Genomic DNA, 26,093 nt, shown 5'->3' on the forward strand with positions numbered 1-26,093 from the left:
CATCTCTTCTGGCTTTTTCTATAAATATTTATGTATTTTTAATAAAACACTAAAAGCAACATTGCCAAGGTAAAAAACAGATGCATTTGAATTTATGAATTTCAAATTAAATGTTTTATAATAAAAAGGACTAGCAATTAGATGCCTTATTTACGTAAAAGAAAAACTCTCGTTTCTCAAAGACATGCACACACGCATCAGTACTAGTTATGCAAATCGTTAAAGAGTCTGCTGTCTTTTTAGTTCGTAGTATCGTACCCCTGTTATTAGCTGAATTTTTCACGTTCACTGTCCACTCACTTGAATATATCTATTCTATATATCTATTATTTAGTGACGGTTTAATCGCAGGATTCAACTGGAAAAGATAAATACATCTAAACAAAGAACTTTTAAGGTAATAATATTTCAGCACGTGAATATCTTGATACGACGTCGACATGCAAACCTGTTTTTACGGAATTCAACGTGATACGGGTGAAACCACGAGTCAAAAGTTGAATTGATTATGACCTGGATCTGTTTGTTGTAGGCTATTTTATTTAATAAAATAAGACATCACTCCATGTCCAACTATCTAAACCTAATGGCTACATGTGCACTTTCATACAGGAGGTTTTTCTTTGCTATTCGAATGAGCAGCTTCAGTCACTGATGGACAATTTCCAGTAGTAATATCCTGCTCTGGGATACGCTTTCCAGACTTGGGGCCATACCTCATCAATCCTTGCATCCTGACACTTGGAGAAAAACAATGGCATCAACATCATGTTCTGTGATCCAGCTCACTGGATTGCTTTACTTTTGAATTTTGCCATAAAACCGTGCCCTGGAGGCTTAGACGCTCTGTTCTCGTTCACCGTCACACTAGGTTTTTTCCTCGCGATATCCCTTATGTCCTCGTTCTTATGAGGTGCTTTTCTTCTTAATCTTACACAGGTAAAAAACAAAAAAACAATAAAAACAAACACTAAATCTTCTATTAACACAAGTCTCTTTAAGCTGGAATAGGTTGAACCCCAACGGATTATGCCACCTTAATCCTCGAGCACTGCTCTCGCAAAAAATAATTGGAAGCACATAATCCAAATGTAAAGTCTTAAAAAATAATGAGGCACCAACAACAAGGAGGCCAATAAAAAAGGTGAGAAAATGATACGAATTTGGCATGAAACTACCACGCGATATATTGTCCTATTTCTTGGGTCTCCCACTAGGTGATTGAAGAGTTTTCAATGAAGGATCTACGTAATAAGAAAGGGGGAGAATCATATAGAGGAAACCACCACGAGCCGCTGTATTATGCAGGTAAGCGGAAATCCCCGTTATTTGGAATATGGAAATGACTTACCAAATCGATGTCTTTCGTGTTGGAAACCACACACAATCGATTGATTGATGGACTTCCATTAAGGTCCCCCGTATTTTCTAAGTTATGCGATAAGTCGGATAAGTTACACATCGTTCAGAGTGTTTTGCCGATCTTTTTTAATGGAGATTAGGAATGACCTGTGTTTCTTACTTCTGACACTAGTCGAGGAATGGCGTATCATCTCGTGTAAGGCCCGAACAAAAAATGTGGTCACTTGATTACCAAAAGAACTCTTATTGAGAAATGCATATCTTTCAGAAAATAAAGGATCCCCTCCCCTAAAAATTGCCGATAGCGATCCAGCAGGTCAAATGAAAGAATGAAACAACTGATCGGCTTAATGTATCATTTACTACATCACAACAAGGAAAAAGTCGCAAGACTATTATTATTCTTCTGTTTCTCAAATAGGCTGCCCACCTTCGCTCGATGAATTCTGCCATTATTAATGACATAATCCCGGTAATTTTTGGGGGGCGTATTTATCCATTTAGAGGATTGTCTTTCCACCGAATAATTTCTTGATTTATTCTTTGACGAGTGAAAGGAAAGAAGTTTTTTCTATGGAAAAACATGGACCTCTTGTAATCAGCTTAGGTGGTTTTAGAAAGTCGTGTACCGCGCAGCCGCATTGTATTCATAATAGGATCTCTCGTGTTGCTGTCTCATCGTCGTGTTTTATCTAAAGCAAAAACATCGAGTAAACATTTTCTATTTGAAATCGACGACCCATAAATACGTATCAAACAAGGATAAGGAAATGACACGTGGGACGTGAATCACGCTGATTTCTGCTATCGCTTTAATTTTAGATGACAGGCACAGATGGTAGAACTCGTTTGGTTAGACCTTGCTCCGATTTACGACACCTAGCTGGAATAGTTGATCAGTGACTAATTCTCACATCTCGAATTGCCGATCGCTATTGAAACTTAGCCATCGATTGTCGTAGCAGTTGATCGTCACGAGCGCACAACTCCACATTTGATTGCATCCACATAAAAGGGGCAATGATTTGAATTTTCCGCTGTCATCTTTTCATGCTGAATATAACGAGGCCACATCTGCACTGGTATACACTAGTGGCACATAGATGAGTAACAATAGCTTCTATTACAACTGTAGAACAACTAGAAATTCAAATGTTTTTTTGTTTGTTGTTGTTTTGTTTTATTCGCCAATGGTTTCGAGTGCGTTTTGCGGGAGAAAGCTACGCCGTGTAAACACGGTATTTTCGTTTGTCGTCAACAGGCCGTCGAGGTTTTGTCGTCACTCACGCCATTATTCAAATGTTGACACTACCGGGTTCCCCTTCCACCTGAAAGAACAGCTCCGTAAAATAACAAGACATTTCGAATTGTTTGCGATGTCAACACAAGAATCGCATCCCGTTTTTGTCGTCACAATGGCGGATTAAAAGAGAGAAAGTTTCTTTTAATATTTAAAAGTGAGGCTTTTTATTGACCAGTCGCAGGCTGTGTTGACCAAGTGAAAGGAATAAATTAGCACCGGTATGCGTCACGTAGCGTGATGCGCTCCATTGTGATGCCACTGGTTCGTTCGTTTCTTTTTGAAACGAAAACGGGCCAAACAATAAAAGAGAAGCGGCCCACTAGGTCGCTGGCATCGATGGGTGGCCGTACGATATCAATTAAGGGCGTTGGCTTCAATGACGTTCACCGCAAACGTTAAGCACGTCTTAAATGATGTCCCACAAGACCCCGGCAAACCGCCATTATTTTCACTTTTCATTTTCGAAATGTCGTGACTGTCCAATGATCACATCCGTCTTGCCACTTGTTTTTTAATTTTTTATTCGTGTCTCAACGGCTTAATATCCAGACGAGGTCAATTTTGCAACGTCATCGTGATTTGTCTATAGAAGTGCTGAAAAAAATGTCCTTTGCAGCCAACGGTTGCCGAGAGTTGATCGATGAGCGGTCATTTACACGCGAAAGAAAGCCGCTATTTGTACAGTCCTGCTCAACAAACACGAAAAGGCCAGTGAACATTTCGAAACGATGGATTTGACGTTTGCCGTGATAATCGGACTATTTTGATTCTGGAATGACGTCAGCCATCTCGTCTTTCGCCAGCTCTAACGATAACGTCAAGTGCAATCAAACAACTGGTTAACAAAATGCAACAAGCCACGATGAATATGGCCGATTGCAATCGATTTCCCTCCCACTGCCACCGCCTCCGCCACGGGAAATGTTAACTTCGTGCCGATGAATATTTTTTGAAAAATGTTTCACCTTTTTTCCCCCGTTATTTAGGCGGCGAAAGACGCAGAGGCCGGGGCAAGGAAGTCCACAAGCTGCAGAAATCGGTAGCGATAAAAAGAACGTGCAAAAATGGGTGAATCAATGGTCGTCAATGCTTTTCGAAATGTATTTTTTGCTTTTCGATTTCAATCTGGAAACGTTTTTAAAGTAGAAAGAATCAAGAAAAGAACCAACTGAAGTGCTCGGCAATTCAAATGCAAAAAGGACGAGAAACAAAAAACCGGTTTGGCAAGAGGGAAATGACTACTACACATGGCGGTGGCGTTGATCGCATGATGGCAACTGTTTGAAAAATTGTCGTGTTTCATTTATTGGTTTGACTTTTAAAAGTTGGACGAGTTTGGAAATAACGAGTCACACAGTTTTGTTATTTTTTTTTGGTTTTATGGCACTCAACTTGGACCCCAAACGCAAAACAAAACGACGGAACGCGTCCAGCTGACTCACGTGCGCGCCCACCTCAAAAACGAAAAAGAAGAGATAAACGAGCCAGAAAGAGGAAATGGCTGCGGGAGAAATAAAATTATGGGGGGTAGTACCAAGAGCTTCGGAACGCTGGAAAGCCTTGACACCAATACAACGCAGAAAATGGATAGTAATAAAAAAACAATACAACAGGCAGACGGGCAGCGGCCAAAAGGAGAGAGGCAAAAGGTATTTTCAAATTTTGAGTTTAAAAAAAAAAAAAATAATAATAAAAATCATCATTTTGTTCCAGTAAAGGAGCGGCAGTTGCCGAAAAAGTCCAGCGTTGTTCAATAAGGTGTTGATTTTTGAATAGTTTCTTTTAACGACTTGTTTGGTCACTTTTGTTTCATTCTAGAAGAGTCTATTCCTATTTCATCGAGTGGACATGACGCCAATTACGGCACCTGCTTCACTTGGCGCCGGGGATTTTGCGCAGGACCTTAATGGTAGACGGATAGACGAGCCGGTTAATTTCGTTTGCAATTATCAAATTATTCCGAAAAAGAAACCCAAAATCTTACATCGGATAAATCGACTCCCGTCAGCGCTTGAATGGCAGGCGGCACCTGGGCTACGAACTTGTTGATCTCGTTAGAGAAATTAGACGATCCGCTCAGCATAACAATTTCGTCCGTCTTGGCAAGAGGAGCGGCCACTTCAGCCGCAATCTGCCAACAAAACAAAAACCCAAAAAGATCCGTTAGGTTGGAATAATAATGCGACCAAATTAAGAGACGGCGGACCTTTGGCAGAGCTTCGAAAACGAGCGAGAGTATGGCCGCCTCTCCGTATTGTTTGTAAGCGGCTGCTTTGAGCCGCATCGCCTCCGCCTCGGATCGACCGACATTCTCGATGGCCGTCGCTTCGGCCGCTCCAATTAGTTTGATCTTTTCGGCATCGGCACGCGCTTTTTCCACAACTTGAGTCCTGATTTTATTGATATATTTTTAAAAATCCGGGTTAATGAAATTGAATTTATTCGCCATTTTCGCCGCTGATTTTTCGGCCAAAAAAAATAAAAAATGCAAACAAGCAAATAGCCCGTGGTCACAGGCGATTGGCTCTCGTAGTAGTAGCGGGAAACGAGCCGACGGCTATCACGTTCATAATGACGAGACCAAGTCGAACGTGTAATCACGTGCCACTCTCTACGACATGTAGACACTAACAGAGTGTGGCCACCTCGTCGTTGCAATCATTCCCGGCCACTGGACGTAATATATTTTTAGCCGTTCTGATTTTCCGCCCCTCTCAAACAAACAACAACAACAACAACAACTACAACAAAAAAAAGAAGAAGAAGAAAGAAAAAAGGAAATGATCTTACCGTTGGCCCTGGGCGACCAGTTCGACTTTGAAACTTTCGGCCTCTGCGGGCAGACGGACGGTGGCGATGAGTTCCTTTTCGCGTCGCGTAATTTCTTGCTCCTCAATTTCAATTTGCTTCCGGCGTTCCACGACGGTGATTTGCATTTCTTCCGTCTTGATCTTTTGACGAGTTTTGGCTGCCTGCAATTCGTACGCTAATTGCGCCTCCGCTTTCTGTAAACGCCGCCCCCCACCACCACCACCACCACCACCACCCCAAAAAATTAGAGCGAAACAAACAATGAATTCAAACAGTCCACTAGCAAATCCAGCAAGACTCTAACGAACGAACCGCTGTGTTGATCTCTCGATCGAAATTCGATTTCTGGAGCTTGTAGAGTCGCGTGTTGTCCTCCACTTTGGTGTCCATGTTGTACTTGACATCCATCGAGGCTTTCTCGCATTCGGCTTCCTGCATCCGACAGCGTTGTTGCCATTTTGAAATCAGTCAGAGACGCGACGAAACGTGTCATTATAAAAAACAACGACACTCATTATTATTTTATTGTTTTTAAATGGGCACGAGACGCAAATGTGGGCCATTTTGGAACGCCCGTCACGTCTACCAAACTCGAAAAGAAAAAACCAGACACTCGGTCCAGAATGCAAACAGTTTGTAGACGCCCCCCCCCTAAAATACAAATTGCCAGGACAATTTTCGGTTTTTCTTTTAACAATCGGAAATAAGAAACCGTTAAAGAAAGAAAAAAGAAGCGTCAGCTGGTAGAAAAACTCGTAGACGTGACTACCCATTAAAAAATTGAATGTTTGATTGCGATTCGTACCCGAATTCCGGCGTCTCGGTTGGCCTGCGCGACTCCTACAGCGGCATCGCGTTTGACGTTGGCCGTCTGCGCCTTGCCCAGCGAAGACAAGTACTCGACATCGTCGTAAACATCTTTTTTTTTTTGACACAAAATTGTACAACACAAAATAAGCAATCGAGTTCAATGGCAAAGTTGGAGGGATGGACGAACGGTCAAATGACACACGCATCCCATTTGTTTACCTTTGATGGTGAAGGAAAGGATTTCGATGCCCATCCGGCCGACATCGGGAGCTGCCACTTCACGGACTAGAGAAGCGAATTGGTCGCGGTCACGGTACACCTGCGTTCAGCCATCGAATTCGAAAAGTATAGAGGAGAAATATGCAAATCATTGTCGGGTTGCTGTTTCGAACGGAAATTCAGGTTATCAGAACAGCATCGATGCGACCCAATTCACGACCATTGGGGACACGATGATCGAGCTGCCCTTTTTTTCATTGATGGCGGTTGTGTGGTCGTCATCAAACGCCATTTCGATACGATAATTCGATTAGCAAGAGCTCCTTTCACGCGGTTCTGATCTGATTGATTGTTTCGCCTCCAACTCGTTTTTCTTTCTTTCTTTTTATGTGTGTGTATGTGCAAGTAGACACGTCGCGTTATCCAGAGATTGTTTAAACCTGACGTAATTATTATAGTTGCGACCCTGAAATCGATCGGCTACTTGTTACACATTTTCCGTGTTATCGTTCCCGTGTGCGACAGTCACGCGGGAAATACACACACACATAAACAAAAAAGAAATGCTTGCCCGATCTTATTTACGATCGACTAATTTGGCGGGGAAGGGGGGGATTTCAAACAAAAAGAAAAGACAGAAAAATCGAAATGGATAAATAGAAAGACGCAAACCTCTTCGACGGAGAGAGTGCCCAGGATGGCGCGCAGATGACCCTCCAGAGTTTGCAGGATCGTCAACTGGACTTCCTGCGACGTCTTGCCCAGGAATTGCTCAGAGGCGGTTTGCAGCAGCTCCTTGGCCGTCATGATCTTGCACTGGGCCACGCCCGTCACCGTCAACGGAACTCCCTGCGCCGTCTCGACGTGTTCGCACACCGGGTTCAACGTCATCACCTATCCATGATCGAACCAAGCAAACAGAATCACCAACCTTTTCCAATCATCGACTTCATTCGCTTTGGCCGATCGATTCACTTTTGGATTGGCCAGCCAGTGACGTCATCGTCTGCGCTGCCTCATCGCCCTTTAACTTGATGGAAGAAGAGAGGGGAAGAATGATTTACCTCGAGCGACATGCGCTGGACGTCTGTGACGAGCCACCACGCCCATGCCCATCCGCCGACGACCGTCGTTTTGGAACTAGCCCCACAGCAACCGCCTATTTCAATTTTCAAACAAAACATGAACATTCGAATGAACCAAAAAGAATGGCGCCAATCTGGACAATTTCCAAATGGGTCAGACGCAAGCAAAATTCAAAAATCTTTGGCTCCATAATAAAAAACATGAAAAACAGGACCATTTTCTTCCTAGTTTCAGTTGAATTTGGACGCCTTTCCCGAACTCTTTGTGCAACAAGAGAAAGTCGTTCAAGTCTGAACATAACAATATTTGTGTTTGTTTTCGAATGGCTGGCGACTGTGTTGAAAGGGCGCGTCCTTGGTTTGTTAACAACGAGAAAGTGCCATCGTCGAAACAACACGACGGCCGGAAACGTTTAAACAAATCATTGTCGTGGAACATGTTGTCAGCTACGCTGGCGCATGTCGCTACTACACGCACCTGTTGCTGTGGTTAGACCCCTATCTCTATCCTGTTTGTGTCTCACGTGTCTAACTTGAAGAAAATGTGAAACAACAAAATTTCAAAAAAATCAAACGTCTCAATGGCTGGAACATGCACGCAATGAATAAAAAGAAGAATCCCATCGACAAACATATTTTATATTTAAAAGAAAAACCCAAATTCTATTTATATATTTTTTTCAAAGTCGGACGACGATTTCCCTTTAGTTTGGTTAGCGACTAACTGATGATCAATGCGATGGACGGTTGCGCATTGTCATCATTCGTCTTCATCACGGGGCCCCTTGCGAACTGCATGTCTTGATTGTAACGGGACACGTTGTTCTCGGCCAGCCGGAAGCGCAGTGAATCCCGTTTCATCAAAAACGTCCGAACCTTCTCTTCCCCTTTGAAAATGAACGAATTTCGATAACTGGCTGCTTTCCTTTTTTCTCTCCAACATTTGCATTTTCTCTCTCTCTCTCTCTCTCTCTCTTTCTCTTCAGGATGTTGGATCTAAATTTCCCATAGATATGGGGCAGCTTTGACTTGACTGAAGGCGGGGTTTTCTTTCGAATCACGAAATTGGGTTCGACCGATCAGATTTGAATGCAGTCTGTGCGGATACCCCATTGCGCATCGTCTATACGCAACAGCAACAAACAAAACAAAATAAAGAAAAACAGAAAGAAGAAATGGATCTAAAAATAAAATGGAAATAAAAAAATGGGTCGGGCTCGCATTGCGTGCATGTCGAGAGTCACGTGCACACATCTGCAGTCATGTCGTCATGATGCGCGTGAACAAGAAAATGAACATTTTCACATGGCCAAAGTGTTGATTTTTAGCTTTTCCCTCCTGTTTTATTCGCGACTGCGTTAAAATAAGGAAAGAAACATTTTCACGCGGGCCAACACTTTGTACATAACGAGTCGAAAATCAATGAATATCGGGGGGGAAGGACGAGAGATTACGGATTTGGTGATTTTCTTAATCGTTCAAACATCGAACCGACCAAACACGGGCAAAAAGAAAAAAATAGGCGAGTGGCTCCCGTTTCGATTCTTGTTAAACAAAACATTCTTTTCACTTGTCATTGAATCAGAGCGCATCGGAATGACAAGAATCTTGTTATCTTTCCACGCTTTTAAATCAATCGTCGTATAGAAAACATTTGCGGGATAAAATAAAAGACTTTCAAACGAAAATTGGAAATCAAGTGGCAGGAAAAAGCAAACGGGTCGGGACACGAAAAAGAGATTTTGAAAAAACAAAAAAAAAAAAAACGTGAACGTCGTGTGTTGAATCGAAAATGGATTTTCGCTTTGGAGAAAGTTTTAATTCTCCACCTGGCCCTCTTTTTGTCTTTACCCAATCAAATTCCGACATCTTTTATTTCTTCCTTGTATGGGGGAGGTGGAAGGACCAAGCGGAGCGTGACAATAATTACGTAAACTATGGCCGCAGGTTTGGTGAGGGGGAGAGGATGAATCATTATTTCAAATGTGATGTCATTTGATGACATTCAAAAATGTGCCGCCCTTCTTCACGGTCGTTTGACAGCGTTGTCACTGGCGCCTAGAAAATAAAAAACGAAGCTTTAAAGAGTCGCCTTGCAGTCCAACACATTTCCACTCGAGTTGGCTTTTGCTGCTTCTCGAGTTAAATGCCCAACGATTACGGGCGAACTTGAATCGGCCACCCATGGAAGGCGCAACAGACGCAACAGACGCAAATACAAAAGAAAAGGGTAAATGACGTGGTTCAATATTTCCTGAATTCTCTCTCTTTAAAAATGATGACGGCGATAGAGTCTCTAAGAAAAAGAAGAATTCAAACCGGGACTTAACCGTAACAGACTCTGAAAACATCTGGTATACCTATACGTTTTCATTTGACGTTCACACGCATCCAACAGCCGCATGGAAAGAAAAAGCGATACGTAAAATCCACGTCTTTCTTCAATTAAAATGGGAAAGAAAAAATTTAATAAAAGAGGAGCCAAACCGGTAGATGACAGGAACCGTATCGACAAGAGAAATGGAAAACAAAAAAACCAAAAGAAAAGTGCGTATCTGTAATTGCAGTATATAACGACTGGTGGACGTCACACACCTGTTGGTTCAAACGCGATAAGGAGAAGAATTTCAAAAGAAAAAGAAACAAAAGGGACCTGCCAATGATCTCGATTGAACACGGATCGAATTACCGCTGTAGAGTATTTCGAATTAAAAAACAAAAACAAAACAATAAACAATTGGGAGGGCAGGTGTCTCCCAGGTGAACTAGAGAGAAAGTAGCCGAAACAAACGAACGGAAGATTTTGTTTCCCCAAGTTCTAGGTCGTCCATTTCCCAACGTCGTTGGATACGCGTAAAACAAGTTGAAAAAAATTAAAAATAAATAACAGTCGGACCAATGGCGCGCCTACCTGGTGCCAAACACGTAGACACCTGTAGGCCTTTTCAGGTGCATACCAGAGACGGTGATAGAGCGTTGCCTATCTCTGCGCTCTGCATTTCCAGCGCTTGACCCCGAACGTCTCTTGATAAAAAACATTTTTTCAGATCTTTTCTTTTCTTTTTATATTTCGTGAATCATATGGTAGAGGAAGGATAGAGACGATGCCGCCAGCTATTTGAGGGCCTTTCTTTAAGAAAAAAATAGAAAATAAGTTGGAGGGGGGAGGAGGTCGGTGTGTCTGAGCCCTGAAAAAATAAATAAAAAATAAATGAGGTCAAACGCTGTAGAGAGAACGGGCGCGGACCCGGAACCAAACATTTCAAAATCGTCCCTCTTTTCTTTTGATACGTGTGTCTGCTATATCGTACGGGAATAGGGGCATGAAGACGATCATTACTGAACATTTTCATGAATGCTCACAGCAATTTTTTTTTGTGGGGGTTTTAAAAAAAAACAAAAAAAAACAAATACAGTTATGTTAATTCATAGATCCAACTGGCGACCGTGAAAATCCACCTGCCGAAAAAAAAGAAAAAGAAAGGAGAGGGAAAGAAGATGGTGCAACAACATGTGGGCAAGTTCATTCGTCTGTAGAGAGAAAAGAATAGAACTTGCAATCAGAACAAAATTGAAAGGGTGTTGCGACGCTAGCAGACGGCCGTCTTATTTCAAACATGCACCCAAATGATGATGGCACACACACAAAAAGCCGCGGGCAGAATCCCGAAAAGTCCGTTTCTTTTTTCTTTACCTACACCCGTTACGCGTACCTAACTGGTCATCACACCTGTTGCGTCTACCTGATGCAAACTGACCATCTTTTTCTTTTTTATTTGCCTTTCATCTGGCCGCACCAACCCCCCCGGCCCGTTACAAAACGGAAAATATTTTTGGTATTTTACTGGAAAATCTGCCGAGTCGTGGACGTACCCAGGCGGCCATTCAACAACAACAACAAAAATATGTGACAACGTTATTCGATTTCATCGAATTTAGTCAAAACAGCGAAAAAGAAAAAACCTTTAAAAATTGGTGGGTTGGACCAAAATTAATAAATAAATAAAGGGTTTAACACGCGTGTTTTGAATCACGTCAGCCCAAAAGGGAATCAACTCATCACTCGCGTTTCCACACGTCCCGTTATGCAAATAGAAAATCGTGGGCAAGGTGTTGTTGATAGAAACGAAAAGAAGAGTAAACTGGTGCAGATCCGGTCTGTCCACATTTCTCCAAACGACTTTCGATGTTGATTCAATTATGCAAAAAAAAACCAAACAGAAAACGAGCGGGTCACACCCACTCATCTCTTCTGTCTGACACGAATAAATGGACTGGAATTAAGACAAACACAAAAAGGAACCGGCTTATTATGCCATACAGATAAGCAAATTACTTGTCATGTCATGAATATGGATCGATTCAATCAAAAATGCAATTTTTTTTTTGGGGGGGAGGGGGTTTGATTTACTATCCCCCCCCAAAACCGGATTTCCTTTGCTGGGAGCAGACGGACGCGGGATCCCGCAATTTCAAATCGTTTAGACTTGCTGCTGTTACGCATCGTCTTTCCTTTTTCTTTTTTCTTCAAAACTCTGTGCGATGTGTATTTTTGTTGGGGAGGGGGGAGGGGAGGAGGGAGGCGAACAAATCATAGTGGCGACAGAGAAAGAGAGTCCAAGAGGCGGAGTGTTTGAAAAAGAAAAAAATGGCCGCAAGGACTTCCGCGTTGGTTTTTTGTGGGTATACCGGAGAAAGAAGAGAAGGAGAAAAGAGGGGAATAACAAAAAAAAAAAGAAATAAAAAGGGATGGCTTCTTAGGGCTCCCAGTTCCATCAGTTGCTCTCTGGCAGCCGTCACCTCCGCACGTCTTTTCGCTCCCCCCCATCCAATTTCTTTCAGCCCCCGTTTTTCTAGCCACCTGTTTCAATTGGGTTTTTCCTCACTAAAGTCTAAAGTTTTAAGTCCCAAGTCTCAACCAAAGTGAATTGCTTTTCTATTGGGCCTTGCACCCGGGAGAATGGTGTCGGATTTGATTCAACGGTGACCTTAATCAAACGACGGATTACACCTTTATGCTCTCGTGTGTGTGTGTGTGTGTGTCTGTGCTCATCGGTGTTTTTAGTGACGGCCCATACACATAACAGGTGAGTTCTTTTTCTTTTTTTTTATTAAGTCGATGGGGGAAAATTCCGAGGGGAGAATGACCTAAATTTCAGGTAGTAAATCCTGAGTAGTTTTTTTTCTTTCCCTCCCCATTTGGTCAAAAAAAAAACAACCGACATCGATCAACAAGACCCTAAACTACATGTTACGCCTCCATTGGAATTTGACGGGGAAAATAAGAAAAAATGGTGAATAGATCGTTTAGCCGCGCCAGGAAAGTGAAAATCGCAAACAGGAAAATTCAGTCAGGAAAAAAAAAACAGTTTCAAAAAAGAATTGGCGATAGATCACCGTTATGTAGAAAGCTTAAATAGAATCTGACACAATCACGCTAATAACGTATGCAGCAGGTCCGTTAAATTCCTTTTGTTTTTCCTATCGCACACCGTTGACCTCCTTTTCTTTTTCTTTCTTTTGGGATGTTGTACACAAACATTTAGTTTTGTACTTTGATCTCTCGCCTGCAGAATTCACAAATTCAGAAAGAAAAAAAAAAGAAAAGATAAAGAAATCCATGACCATTCGGATTTGTTTTGCCCCGTTTTCTTCCTTATTTGTCCGTACCCATCGGTGCGGCTGTGGCATCTGCACCCCAGAAAACTGGGTCAGACGGCTAGGACGCAGGTTCAGACATTTCGACAAATAGCCTTTTCCCATCCCTTCTCTATCCTAACGGTCGGTTTTTTCTTTTTTTTTTCTTTTTGAAAAAAGAAAAACGGTTTTCTGATGATCGAAAAACAAAAAATAAACTAAACCAAAAGCGGATCAGGATCTTGGCCTTGCCCTTTTCCAACGTGACCTGTTGACCTAGTGACGTTCTTCTTCCGGGCACTTCCGACCCCGGCTGTTTGACTTTGGTTTATTGACACGGAAATGAGACTCTTTTCTCTCTCCCTCTCTTTTTCGAAACAGATCCTGGATATTGTTCCGGGAAGGACGTCATCTTTGATACGATTTTTCATTCGTTTCGACCTCAATCATTTTGATAAAACCAAACAAACAAAACAAAACGAAACGGAACGAAAAAGGAGGAATAAATTGTGTTTTGAAAAAGAAAAGACGAAATAGAAAAGAAAAAAAGAAATGAGTTTGATTGTACCAGCCGCAACGGCCGCCGCCACAACAGCCACATTATGGTTCATTCCCATTTTGATGGCAGCCGTTTCCTTTTATCAATACGACAAAACGGATCCGGAAGGACGACCTAAAGACACCAAGGTACGTAACCAACAATCCGCCAAACAAGACACACACACACCCCCGGCTTTCTATTTCTTCCTGGCCTTTGCAATATTTAGATGCAAATGACGTCATAGCCAAGTCAAACATCACCCAATTCTATTTTTTCTCCGTCGCCCTTTTTTTTAAAAAAATGATTTTGAATGAATCAAAATGGTGGGATGTTTCACTTGGCTGTGCGTCGTTGGCAAATTTCAATCACAAAATAAAAAAAAATAAATAAAAAAATAAGAAACAACATCAAATCTAATTGATTTCAATTGAAATGGAAAAGGTGATTTACAAGTATTACGACTTTATCGTGATTGGAGCCGGCTCCGCTGGAGCCGTCGTGGCTAACCGCTTGAGCGAGCAATCCGACTGGAACGTCCTACTGCTGGAAGCGGGCGGTGACGAGACGGAAACATCCGACGTGCCGGCCTTGGCCGCCTACTTGCAACTTTCCGAACTCGACTGGCAATACAAAACGGAACCCCAGCCGACTGCGTGTCTCGCTTTCAACGACAAAAGGTATCAACTAAAAACGCATTAACTCCCGTACGCAATAACGCACGTAATAATAACAGTAAGAAAAGAGCAAAAACAACAGGTGCGATTGGGTCTGTCGCATTCGCAACGCAGTCCGTTTCTTACTGTGGGCGACCTTGCGTATAAGATAAGTATAAGATAAAAACCGGCTTGATTGTCGTCAGATGTTCGTGGCCGCGGGGCAAAGTGCTGGGCGGCTCGTCGGTGCTCAATTACATGCTGTACGTGCGTGGCAACCGGCGCGATTACGACAGCTGGGAGCAGATGGGCAACTACGGATGGGGATTCAAGGACGTGCTGCCTTACTTCATCAAGTCCGAAGACAACCGAAATCCCTACCTGGCCGAATCGCCTTATCACGGAGTCGGCGGCTATCTCACCGTTCAAGAGGCGCCCTACAAAACGCCGCTGGCAACTGCCTTTGTCGAGGGTGGCGTCGAATTAGGTGCGTTATCATTCATACCCCAACGTCCTTTTACGATTGCATGCATTCAACTTTGCCTCTTTTTGTTTCAAAAAAACAAACAAAAAAAAACAGGTTACGAACATCGCGACGGCAACGGGGCCTATCAAACAGGTTTCATGATATCGCAGGGTACGATCCGACGCGGATCGAGATGCTCCACTTCCAAAGCGTTCCTACGTCCGGTGCGCAAGCGCAAAAATCTGCACATCGCCATGCACACTCACGTCATGCAAATCATGATCGATCCCGAAACGTATCAAGCCTACGCCGTCAAATTCCAGCGCAAAGGCAAAATCTACGTCATTCAAGCCACCAAGGAGATCGTCGTGTCCGCCGGATCAGTCAACACGCCCCAGCTGCTCATGCTGAGCGGGGTCGGGCCGGCCGAACATTTAAAGGAACTCGGAATCCCAGTCATCTCCGATCTGAGGGTGGGCGACAACTTGCAGGACCACATCGCCGCCGGCGGCATGGTCTTCACGCTGGAACAGCCCGTCTCTCTGGTGCAGAGTCGCTTCGAAAACCTGCCCAGCATTTTGCGCTACGCCATGTTCGATTCGGGACCGTTGACCACGCTGGGGGGAGTCGAGGGATTGGCTTGGGTCAACACCAAGTACGCCAATCACAGCGACGACTGGCCCGACATCGAGTTCCATTTCGTGTCGGGAACACCGGCCGCCGATGGGGGAGCTCAAATCCGTCGCGTCCACGGCGTCACCGACTTCGTTTGGGACAATTACTTCGCCCCCATCGCCTACCGCGACACGTGGTCCGTCGTGCCCATGTTGCTCAGGCCGAAATCCGTCGGCTACATCCGCCTGCAGTCGGCCGATCCTTTCGACAAGCCCTTGATTTATCCAAACTACTTTGTCGACGACCAGGACGTCCGCGTCCTCGTCGAGGGCGTCAAAATCGGCCTGGCGCTGGGAGAGACGGCCGCCTTCAAAAAATTGGGCACCAAATTCTGGGCCCAGCCTTTCCCCGGCTGCGAGCATTTGCCCTTGTGGACGGACGAGTACTGGGCCTGTTTTGTGCGCCACTATTCGTCCACCATTTACCATCCGACGGGCACGGCCAAAATGGGTCCCATCGGAGACCCAACGGCCGTCGTCGACCCCGAACTCAGAGTCTACGGCGTCCACAATTTGCGAGTCGTCGATTGCTCCATCATGCCCAACGTGCCTTCGGGCAACACCAACGCTCCCGCCGTACGTCCTTCCAACTACTTTTATCACTACATTTAATTTTCTAATTCTAATTCTAATTCTAATTTAATTCTAATTCTAATTCTAATTCTAATTCTAATTCTAATTCCAATTCTAATTCCAATTCTAATTCAATTGATTTGCAGATTATGGTGGGAGAGAAAGGTGCCGATTTAATCAAATCATTCTGGTTAAATTACGCATCCAAGAAAAAGTAGGAATCGAAAAAAAAGGACCCAACAACTGCGCATTTTTGTTTGTTTTTCTTTCAACCTAGTCTCATCAACTTTTAAAATCTCGTTGAAATCGGGACAATCTCTTTATCTATTTCTCTCTTATTTTATATTGCGTACATGTTAATCCCCGTTGGCTGCGCATTTGTTAAATGGATCGTCTGCAACATCACATCTGCCTCCCCCAACCCCCCAAAAAAAACAACAAGAATTAATTAAGCAGATGAACAAAAGTGTGCGTGTGTGTGCATCCGCAAGAGGAAAACAATTGAATGTCAGTGAAAAACCTCGCAAGTGAATTTAGTTTTTAGAACCCTCGTTTTGGGTGTGTTTGTGAACCCTCAGGCTCGTCAAGTCACTTGGCTCATCACCCATAACAAGAAAATCTAAAGAAAAAAAAAAATCTCTTTTTGGCAGTATATCCCACGTTTTTTTTTGTTTTTTATGTTTTTGACCAAATTTAGAAATCATCATTCAATTGTTTCACCAAAATAACACGAAACTTCATAAGAGTGCCATTACGCGTCATCGATTTCACTCCACGTGTCCAAGTGTTAGTATTTTTGATTTTCTATTTGAATTCTTTTCTTTTTCTTCTTTTTCTTCACACGAAAAAATGTTAGTATGTATTAATTAATGAATTCTTTTCTTTGGGAAGGTGTCAGTGTTTTCAACAAAAAAAAAAAGAGTTAAAAAAAAAGGTGGGTTTCTTAAATGACCATGTTTGTTATAAATGTGTTTTTGTTTTCGAGTTGAGCTCGTGATCACACACACCCCCCTCCAAAAAAAAACAGACGAATAGAACAAAATAATAATTTGTCAACGAAAACTGTTCCAAATGAAAATGTCCGTCATAAATTGTCTAAAAAAATGAATAATACATTTTCGCCTTGTAAAAAAGAAAAAAAAAAAGAGGCAAACGACGATTGTTAAAAAAAAATGACTCGAAAATTCTAATTCTATTCAAATTATAGGGAACGCTTAAACAAAAAATTACGATTAAAACAGAAGGCTTATACGGAAGCCAGACATGTTGTGTCTGCCCATCGCATTTGTAAGGGAGAGGTCCTGCACTTGAATGTTTTCATTGCCCCCTTGTTCCAGCAACGTCAGCCAAAAAAAGGGGGAATGAAACCATGTATGGATAATAATAATCACAATCATATTCGTATGTCCTCCCTGTTCCCCCTAACCCCCTCCATATAGGGCCCCACCCTACCATTGCGATCAATAACACACCAGTCGCATTCCCTCTACACACAGACACAGCGATTCTTAATTGCAAAGTAAACGGCGCGTTCTCACTACTGCATCGAATAAAATTCCATTACGCATTGATTTTTTAATTGAGAACGAGTATCAACCCAGTAAAGGATCACGAAACTTCAAGTCGAAATAAATAATCGAAAAAGGAAGCTCACCTGAGACGACCAAGGCTTCGTTCGGTCCAACAGTGTGGATGTTGCCCATGATGAGTTTCTCGTGTGGAAACGACGTGAACGAACAAGTTTTGAATCAAATCAGAGGTGAAAGTAGTCGGGATGCACTGTCACTAGGCACGCAAAAGTTTAATTGTTAAATGGGCTTGGCAGATGCGTTCGTTCCTCCCCTTTTTTCAATCGCACATGATGGTGCAACTGTTACCGAGATGTTTCGCGTTTCCACAATTCATCCAAAACGAGCGCAACAAAATTCCCTGTGTGTCACACCAGAGATAACTGTTGTTTAACGCCCTGTTATTTGACGTACACTCACTCACTTTCTTTTCATGCACGTTCGGGTGCTTGTTAGTTATCTTTGCATCTATTGACAGTCGACACAAACCAAGAGCTCAACAGACGCTAAAGAAAGCAACACCATCTATCAGCTGTTTCTATGCAACACAGCCATCTAGTGGCCAAATTCGTAACGTGAACTTTTTTTTTTCCTTTTTTTTCATCTTGCATTCTGGCACAGAAAATCTTCTCGCAAACGACATCCCTACTGGCTCACTGACCACTTTTCTTTTACGTGTTTTTTGGGCTAAGTAGTTGGCGTTTTGCATCGTATGCATGATTCAGCAATCAACAACTTCTTCCTATCTTGCCATTCTTCTCTGCTTATGGAAAGCCTGCATCACCAACTCCTGAAAAGAAATTTAGCCATTTGTACATTATCATTTTAACCTTTTAAGGGAATACACAACTTAGTCTATCCGACACGTTGACCACGCCATATTATTATGATTTCTTCACTCTTCAAACACAAAAACTTTTGTATGCAAAGCCCGTATGAAAGGCGTTACGCCTGAAGTTGTGTTTTTGGCGCCATTATGTTTCACTGCAAGCAGAAAACATATCCCCTCACTTTTTTCAAAGGGACACTGCCCTAAATTCTACTTTCTACATCATTTAATCCCACATTCGGTTATTATTTTGTTGTCTTCCATTATATAAAAGCTTATTTTGATTGATAGGGGATTATGATACTCACACTTACGTACAACTCACAGTTAAAAGGAGACCGTTTCAGATATCTACATATTTGTTGTAGTCCTTGATTACCATTGCATCATTTAAATGCAACAAACAGCCGAGATAAAGAGAATATGCACATCTACTTTTATATTTTCTTCAGACACTTAAACTCAGTTGTAGGAGGATAAAATATTTGAAATTCCCGAGCATCCTCATTTCTTAACTGAACTCTGGGAAAAGATATTCTGACTTCCTACGAACTACTACGACACCTCGTTGAACAACATTGCCGAACTTCCCTTCTCATCCCTCTGATAGCCAAACAAGTATGGCCGACTCTGGCCAATGAAAAGCGAGACTAGGGGGAAGAGGGTTGGGTATAAAAAAGTTCCATCAAATACCCCGTCTAAAAAAACCCTACATTCTGTTGGCTGCCATTACTCAGTTACCTTCACGTGGCGAGAGGGTGTTTTTCAATTTTTTTTCTCATTTCTCATATTTTCTTTCGAATTGACTAACAACATTTTTAAAAAAATAATGGCCGACCGTACTAAAGCCCAACAGCATGACAATCACGATCAGTTGGATTTTGACATTGAAAATGTCCAGTCGATGTTGGACTCTTTTTCCAACATCAGTATCATTCCGAATTATCCTTTACTCAAGAAATTTTCGTTACCTAATATGCCGACAAGCTACGAAACGGTTGGTACGGCTGACATCTGAACTAACACTAGAATACATGATTAAAGACACAAACAAAAAAAAACGTATAGAAACTCACACTGGCCACGTTATATTGTCGTCAGGTATTCTGGACGGAGAAATCAGAAAGATTGAGAATCGTACTAGACAACATATCGAGTACCACTTTTGTCTCCGTAATCACACACATTGGGATTGGAACGACGAAATTCTGCCCGACATGTTGAAATGTGTTTTCTACACTACTAGCGAAAACTTCGCCGCCATTTTACCTATGGAAACGAATATCTGGTAAGAAAAACGTCGTTTCCATGTTTTTATTTTAATCTTGTGTTAATTTGTTATTTTGGTTCGTTTAATTTTCAGGGTGTGTGGCTATTTTTCTCCTTCTGGATTGTTCATTATTTGCCGAGAAGTTCGGCTAGCAACCGACAGTGACATTGCTGCACTGTCACATTATGGAATTCCGTGAAGAATTTCGTACAAGCAGTTGGAATCACTGAACTGCCCAAGATTGTGTGGAACAGAATGGGAAGTGTTGTCTTCTTTTTTATGTTTACTTTGTTTTATTTGTTTTTCAAAACTGTTCACACTGCTTTATTGATTAGTAAAAATTTTTTGAATCATTTCCAGTTTGTTTTTTATGAAAATTTTGCTAGTTGACAGGATTACTTGAGAAAAGAAAATGCTAAATTCATTCATACAGTGCTATCCAGATGCTATCAAAGTCATGTCAACTATGATATAAAGGTGACTGAAAATGCTCAATGTCTCCACTGCTACATTCTCTGCCTCAATTGCCTCATGGTTGCTCCCAAGAGGGCTTGCTATTTTGCCCTAAATTAGCAATTGTTGTTTAAACAAACATTCTGTAGGCCTACAAAGATTGAGCAAAAGAACCCACTGTGTTGAAATATCTTGTACATCCAACCTTGTTTTCTCCTTCTCACTAAATGGAATGCTTATTGAAATAATGGTAAGTCTTACACATAAAATAATTGTAATTATTTCAATAGAACTCTTAGTATCTTCTTTATTGTCCATTAAATCCTTCTAAATCAATTCATAGGTATTGTATATTTTAGATATGGGCTGTAACTTTTCACAAAGCCATGTTTTACAGTCTTAACGAACACGGTTGCTACAGTGCGCCAAAACTTAATCGTCCATGGAAGAGGTGAGTGAACTGATATACTCCAATGGCCAAAAGAATTTTAATCTATTAGGGAGAAAAGTCAATTAGTATTTTTTTTTCCCTTACCCAAAGCCAACTGAAAATTATTTGACTGGCAAAGTGGCAAGTATTATTAATTTTTTTGCTCTGTCCGGGGTTAGTACAGACCCCGGACAAGTGTATTTTTCATTATTTTGCTCTGTCCGGGGTTGGTACAGACCCCGGACAAGTGTTATTTTAATTTTTTTGCTCTGTCCGGGGTTGGTACAGACCCCGGACAAGTGTTATTTTAATTTTTTTGCTCTGTCCGGGGTTGGTACAGACCCCGGACAAGTGTTATTTTTAATATATTTTAATAAAATTACCGAGATATTTATTGATTTCATGGACAGAGATCGTCTTTGCCAATGCTGCATGTTTCCCGATGATTTAGTGAAGTGTTGATCTGTGCTGTGCGCATTAAAGAAATCAATCTGTGATATACTTTTTTTGAAAGTAGTGGTAAATTAATGGAATAGTGTATTGCAAAGATTTAACGTTATTTTGAATAAAACTTTTAAAAAACCGAGTTTGGTTTTCTTGCAACGTTGCACTTGGGTGAAATTCAATCGTTGTCCAGAATTGGCCAAAGTTCGACGTATTGCCCCAGTTCGGTAATCCAAATTGAAACTTGAAACACAAGTGTTTTCGCAATAGTTAATTTTTTGCTGAAAGTTTTTAGTCCGTGATCGATGGCAGTAACCTGAAGCAAAGGTATCCTTTTTTTTCTCATAAAATTGTCTTATTTGTCCATATTTGTAACACCATGCTACAGAGAAAAGACTTGAAGCATGTGATCAAACACCAATTCAATTCACCTTTTTATGTTTTTTTTTTTTCGTTATTGTTGAGTCAATTATCTATGGAAGAGGAACTATTCCTGTCAATGGATAAAATTTTATTATTAAATGTACAAATGAACTTTTTCAGCACTCAATGCTGTCCGGTTGATTGCATTACATCACCGTAGTACAGTCTAACAGAGCCAAAGGTCTTTCCTCAGTGGGCTTATTTCAGAATTTGTCTGTTCTTGTCAGTTAAGAGGTTCAGAATGTTAGGAATCATCTTCAAAAATCCATTAATATTCTTTTGGTGCTTAACATAACCTCCACAAATGGATTAACTGGTTTTCTTTTGAACAAACAAACAAATTTACCAGCAATATATTCATATTAAACCACAAATTGGGAAAAAAACTAATCTCATGTATTTCTTATTATAGAGCCACTGAAATTGACATCCAGGAAAAGTCTCAGGAATAACAAGTTCTGATCATCTTCATATCATGAACTCTCCACCCAATTCTAGTGCTAGTAATTTACCATTTGGTCTTCCACCTCATGTCTCAACCTTTTTACCAAAGGCTGAAGCAATCAATGCAATTACTGGACATCCATCCCAAGAAAATGCAGAAGCGAGGTAACCAAACACCTTAAAATGTAAATTTACAAAAATGTGTTTTAAATACCTGGATATACAAAAGATGTGTTGCATTCTATTTGACATCATTCATCCAAAATTAGCAGCTAGATAAAACTGTTGCCAATAATTTCATTCATATTTTTAAGGGTACTTGGCAATCAAAGTCAAGAATGGCATTATCAGGAGCATAAACATTCAGGCAGATACTTTGAGACGTCCAATCAAGGGGTTGGATACGAAAACACTTCCCAGTCTTGTCAAAACGAGTCCTCGGGCAACGTGTCTACCATTGGAGATGGCGGAACAGAACAACGCGAAGTTAAAGTTTACCTATGCGACCCGCGTTTGAGCCGGAAAAATGGCGGACAGGATCTCCATAATCCTCACGTAACTAATCATCATGATTGGATTACATGTGGCCAGGGATCTGAAATGACTGCTGATTCATGGACCAAACAGGTGCAAGAGAAACCCTTTGTTCCACCTTTACCCGATTCACCTTTACTAAATCCTTCACCACCACCACCCCCTCTCCCTTCGCTTCCTCCTATCCCTACCTCACCACCTCCTATCCTTTCGCCATCACAAGAACCAATGCCAGCTCTTCCCATTTCGGGGCCATCCAGGGGTCATCCCACTGCTGGCCATCTTGGAACGAAATGGAAACCTAAAGTCGCGTCTTATCAAATCTTCCAGCCAGAGACTGATACTGCCTCGTCTAAATGGAACACTTTGTCGACCGGTCGAATTTCAAGAAATCACTCCACGCCAATGGTACCGTGTTTATTATCCATACCGTTTCCGGTCTATTGCATCAATGTAAGTCACAGATAAATTATTTCGTATGTATCTGTTTCCGTTAGCTAATTCTGTTGATTCTTTTTAGTGCAATGAATATGGCCATGAGACGAGACAATGTTTCATTATTAATTCCGTCAAGCAACAAAATAAAAGAAAGTCAGAAGAAGAAAGTCAGGGGTGCTGTAAAGTATAGTATATCAATTGTTTAATATGTTTGAAAAATTAAACATCATTGTTTTTATCCTCAATCAGCGCACTAGAAAGGGAAACCATGCTATCGGTTGCTCTAGTTTAACGACTTTAACTCGGGAAATTGGAAGTTCTACGGAGAAACCTGGCATTTCCCGATGGGCTACAGGTGCCAATGCAGTTGCCCAATTAGTTGGTCGAAAGACACCCGTTGTCAGAATATCCGTCGATAATAATGCAGTTGCTGCTAGCTCTTCGAAAATGGAAGAATCTCTACAAGAGAGTTTTGTCACTCAAAAAAATATTGCAAACGCCACCATCTCCACGGCATCGAGCCAATCCTTAATATACGAAGACGAAATTAACCAACTAATAGCAAGCGGAATACATACTTTGAAGGAAATGATTGATGCCTTACCCAGCGAAAAGAGCAATTCATCGTTTTTGAACACTATACTCACGCCCAATGTTGCCGAAACCGATGTAACGAATATCAACTCCAACATCAGCGCAGAACGATCTGCCGGGTCCAAAGATGGTCAGAAAGGAAACGAAAAAGAGAAAACAAGCAAAAACGGAGACAACGCGGACAGTCAAGTTTGCAATATAGTACATTGAATTTCGTTTTTGTTTTGTTTGTTATTGTTTTATTTCATATTTTGCCAGGCTCTCATTTTCATCATCTTCTTTTTTACAGTGCCAGAAAACGAAAGGAGGCCATGTGCAGGGTTGTTTTAATTCAAAAAAAGTTCGTTCCTTACGCAATCGAGAGAAACTACGCTGCGAAGAATTGGCAAAAAAGATACAAATGAGGTCGGAATGGTTTTCCGAGATCTTGAAAATGGTGAATAACATTGGATTTTGTAAGTTGCTGTTCAAATGATACCGAACTAATCTCGGATTTAATTTTTGACAGATGAGAAGTGAAGTTTCTTTTCCGGCGATGCCAGTAGAACCACCTTCACAAGAAAGGCCAAAGAAACGACCGGAAGAAGATGAATTGTTGGCCCGTGTCGAATTTATCAAAAGGGTACCCAGAGAGGTAAAACGATTCATTTATTTCTTATCATTAGGAGCCTTAATTTTTATTTATCTATTTATGTTTTTTGTTTTTTTTTACATTAGGAACTGGAAGAAATGGTTTTGAGGTATATCTATTTTTTTGAGGCAAATAAGCGCAATGAAGCAGAAGAATTGATCATCGCTAAACGAAAGGTATTGAACATGCAAAATCAGATCAACATGCTTCAATATAGGCTGAAGGTAAGAACGAGTTTAAATTCCTAGAAATAACGCATTAACCAGAAATAGACTAATATGATTCGTAACTGCAGCGAGAATATAAAAAAAGAGCAAATCAGACATCTAAGCCAACATGTACCATTGGCACACAAGTACAATCGGTCAGTAGCAAAAATGAAAACGAGTTAAATATCGCATCTTTAGTTTCACATGTGAAATTCTTTTCTGACATTCTAGAATGATTTCGATACATCTGGCCAGCCGAACATTCCGTTGCCGGTTAAATCTCTTTCGCCTGTGCATATCAAAGTGGAGAAGGCTGAAGCAAACATTTTACCACCATCATCGGAGTTATCCACTTCAAAGGAGGATATCTCAAATCGTACATGTCTACCATCCAGTGTTGGCAATTCAGATATGGCGCAATTACCATGCGATCCAATAGTCAGCAGCATCAATACACCAAACAAAATAGTTGTGAAAGCTGAAAAGCAATGTATGCCAACACTGCGGGATAACTCATTACATCCCGAAAAGAATGGTGAACACCAAGAAACCACTGTCACGCCTCGTATTCAGCTACCTCTACAAAAATCCACGTTTACTGATGCAGACATTCCCTATGGTAAACCTGCTCTTAATGTAAAAAATACCGCTGCATCTTCTCTTGGACATCCTCCGAAACAACTTCCTTCTCCTGCTGATCCGATCAACCCTTCCGCCAAAAAAAACCAATCGTCCAAGGAGCGACCCACCAACAGTACGATAAGTCGAGTTATGCGACACGTGGAACAGCAACGGGCATCCTCATCAAGCACTTTACAAGCTGAACTTTCAACCTTGTCTGCTAGTATGACTCCTCAAAGACAACAACCTTCAACCGCTTCTAGTTCGTCTCTTCTAAATCAGCAATCATACGTATGTAACTATGAAATCCAACAGGTAAAAAGATTATCCCTGTTGAGGCTCCAATTGATTAAGTGGATCAATTAGCTTATCATTTACTTTGATTTCACAGAAAAGTCAACGAACCGAGAGCGTCCAATCGGATTTCCGTCTTATAAAGTCGGAATACGTTAAAATTGAAGCAAACAAACGGAGCGAAGCAACTGGTACACCACGTCAGAGAAGCGATATGCACGCTTTAGGTTCACGCGAGCTTCCTATTCAAATTGAGGTATTTATAAACTTGCAGTTAACATAGAATTTTTCGCTACATTTCATTGTTTTTCGCTTTACAATTAGTGATAACCAAATGTGTTGAGCCTTCTTTCTACCAATTTGTTCACCGTTATAACCTAGAAAAAGTAAGTTATGATGGAGCTGTCATGCGCCATTAATTTTGCCGAAATGCAAGTTTCTTATTGTTTAGTGTTAGCATTTGAGATCCGTTTGGTACTTCTGTATCATCTGAATTTCAGAGTTCCGTGCTGATCTTTTGCTGCCTACCAGAAGCAGTGGAAGAATACACGCTCTAAAATTCTAGCTTCTTTTAGGAGGGCTCGATTTCTATTGCGTCCGTATGTTATGCTATAATCGGAAGAAATATTGTTACTGATCTTATTCGGGAAATATGGTAGAGTTACATTGCGTCCTTTTTGCCATTGTAATTATGCACGTTAGACTATCATGTTGCACATTGGTTTCATATTAAATCCGACACGTATCTTCTAAGAATATGAGGAAATATTCCCTCTT

At 41.4% G+C, this 26,093-nt stretch overlaps 4 protein-coding genes and 1 long non-coding RNA gene across 16 annotated transcripts; 4 read left to right on the forward strand and 1 right to left on the reverse strand.

Moving 5' to 3' along the window:
* The first annotated feature begins 232 nt into the window (after nucleotides 1-232).
* Nucleotides 233-4,334, forward strand: LOC116931973. 3 transcript variants are annotated; one of them, XR_004399243.2, is made up of 5 exons: nucleotides 233-397; nucleotides 613-939; nucleotides 1,003-1,144; nucleotides 1,218-1,308; nucleotides 3,652-4,334. It is a non-coding gene; the product is annotated as an uncharacterized LOC116931973 (long non-coding RNA). The 3 variants fall into 3 exon arrangements; XR_004399242.2 differs by having other exon boundaries at nucleotides 993-1,144; nucleotides 1,218-4,334; XR_004399241.2 differs by having other exon boundaries at nucleotides 1,218-4,334.
* Nucleotides 3,749-19,061, reverse strand: LOC116931969 (flotillin-2). Of its 4 annotated transcripts, none has more exons than XM_045179451.1 (11): nucleotides 18,857-19,061; nucleotides 17,789-18,492; nucleotides 7,570-7,664; nucleotides 7,178-7,399; nucleotides 6,506-6,605; nucleotides 6,282-6,394; nucleotides 5,789-5,908; nucleotides 5,456-5,670; nucleotides 4,872-5,055; nucleotides 4,650-4,796; nucleotides 3,749-4,567 (listed from the first exon to the last, which is right to left on the reverse strand). In XM_045179451.1, the coding sequence occupies exons 2-11, from the start codon at nucleotides 17,835-17,837 to the stop codon at nucleotides 4,538-4,540; spliced, it is 1,275 nt and encodes a 424-aa protein (XP_045035386.1). In that variant the 5' UTR covers nucleotides 17,838-18,492; nucleotides 18,857-19,061; the 3' UTR covers nucleotides 3,749-4,537. The 4 variants fall into 4 exon arrangements, with proteins under 4 accessions (XP_045035386.1, XP_032795550.2, XP_045035385.1 ...); XM_032939659.2 differs by having other exon boundaries at nucleotides 18,846-19,061; XM_045179450.1 differs by having other exon boundaries at nucleotides 18,840-19,061.
* Nucleotides 12,356-17,212, forward strand: LOC116931965 (glucose dehydrogenase [FAD, quinone]). The gene is made up of 6 exons (XM_032939655.2): nucleotides 12,356-12,677; nucleotides 13,609-13,914; nucleotides 14,210-14,445; nucleotides 14,628-14,908; nucleotides 15,002-16,137; nucleotides 16,281-17,212. The coding sequence occupies exons 2-6, from the start codon at nucleotides 13,780-13,782 to the stop codon at nucleotides 16,350-16,352; spliced, it is 1,860 nt and encodes a 619-aa protein (XP_032795546.1). The 5' UTR covers nucleotides 12,356-12,677; nucleotides 13,609-13,779; the 3' UTR covers nucleotides 16,353-17,212.
* A 167-nt stretch (nucleotides 19,062-19,228) lies between the features above and the next one.
* Nucleotides 19,229-20,156, forward strand: LOC116931971. Its single transcript, XM_032939661.2, has 3 exons — nucleotides 19,229-19,532; nucleotides 19,633-19,819; nucleotides 19,895-20,156. Exons 1-3 carry the CDS (start codon nucleotides 19,361-19,363, stop codon nucleotides 19,998-20,000), a joined length of 465 nt encoding a protein of 154 aa, XP_032795552.1. The 5' UTR covers nucleotides 19,229-19,360; the 3' UTR covers nucleotides 20,001-20,156.
* Nucleotides 20,157-21,259: 1,103 nt separating this feature from the next.
* On the forward strand, nucleotides 21,260-25,880 carry LOC116931964. Of its 7 annotated transcripts, none has more exons than XM_032939650.2 (13): nucleotides 21,260-21,355; nucleotides 21,417-21,455; nucleotides 21,964-22,160; nucleotides 22,310-22,982; nucleotides 23,050-23,151; nucleotides 23,217-23,762; nucleotides 23,851-23,997; nucleotides 24,070-24,195; nucleotides 24,279-24,416; nucleotides 24,488-24,556; nucleotides 24,633-25,337; nucleotides 25,414-25,572; nucleotides 25,641-25,880. In XM_032939650.2, the coding sequence occupies exons 3-13, from the start codon at nucleotides 22,027-22,029 to the stop codon at nucleotides 25,641-25,643; spliced, it is 2,802 nt and encodes a 933-aa protein (XP_032795541.2). In that variant the 5' UTR covers nucleotides 21,260-21,355; nucleotides 21,417-21,455; nucleotides 21,964-22,026; the 3' UTR covers nucleotides 25,644-25,880. The 7 variants fall into 7 exon arrangements, 5 of the variants coding, with proteins under 5 accessions (XP_032795541.2, XP_032795545.2, XP_032795544.2 ...); XR_004399227.2 differs by having other exon boundaries at nucleotides 21,298-21,455; nucleotides 25,641-25,702; nucleotides 25,768-25,880; XR_004399228.2 differs by having other exon boundaries at nucleotides 21,298-21,455; nucleotides 25,641-25,702; nucleotides 25,817-25,880.
* Nucleotides 25,881-26,093: the final 213 nt, after the last annotated feature.

Source organism: Daphnia magna, linkage group LG10, assembly GCF_020631705.1.
Source record: "Daphnia magna isolate NIES linkage group LG10, ASM2063170v1.1, whole genome shotgun sequence".
Classification (NCBI taxonomy): domain Eukaryota; kingdom Metazoa; phylum Arthropoda; class Branchiopoda; order Diplostraca; family Daphniidae; genus Daphnia; species Daphnia magna.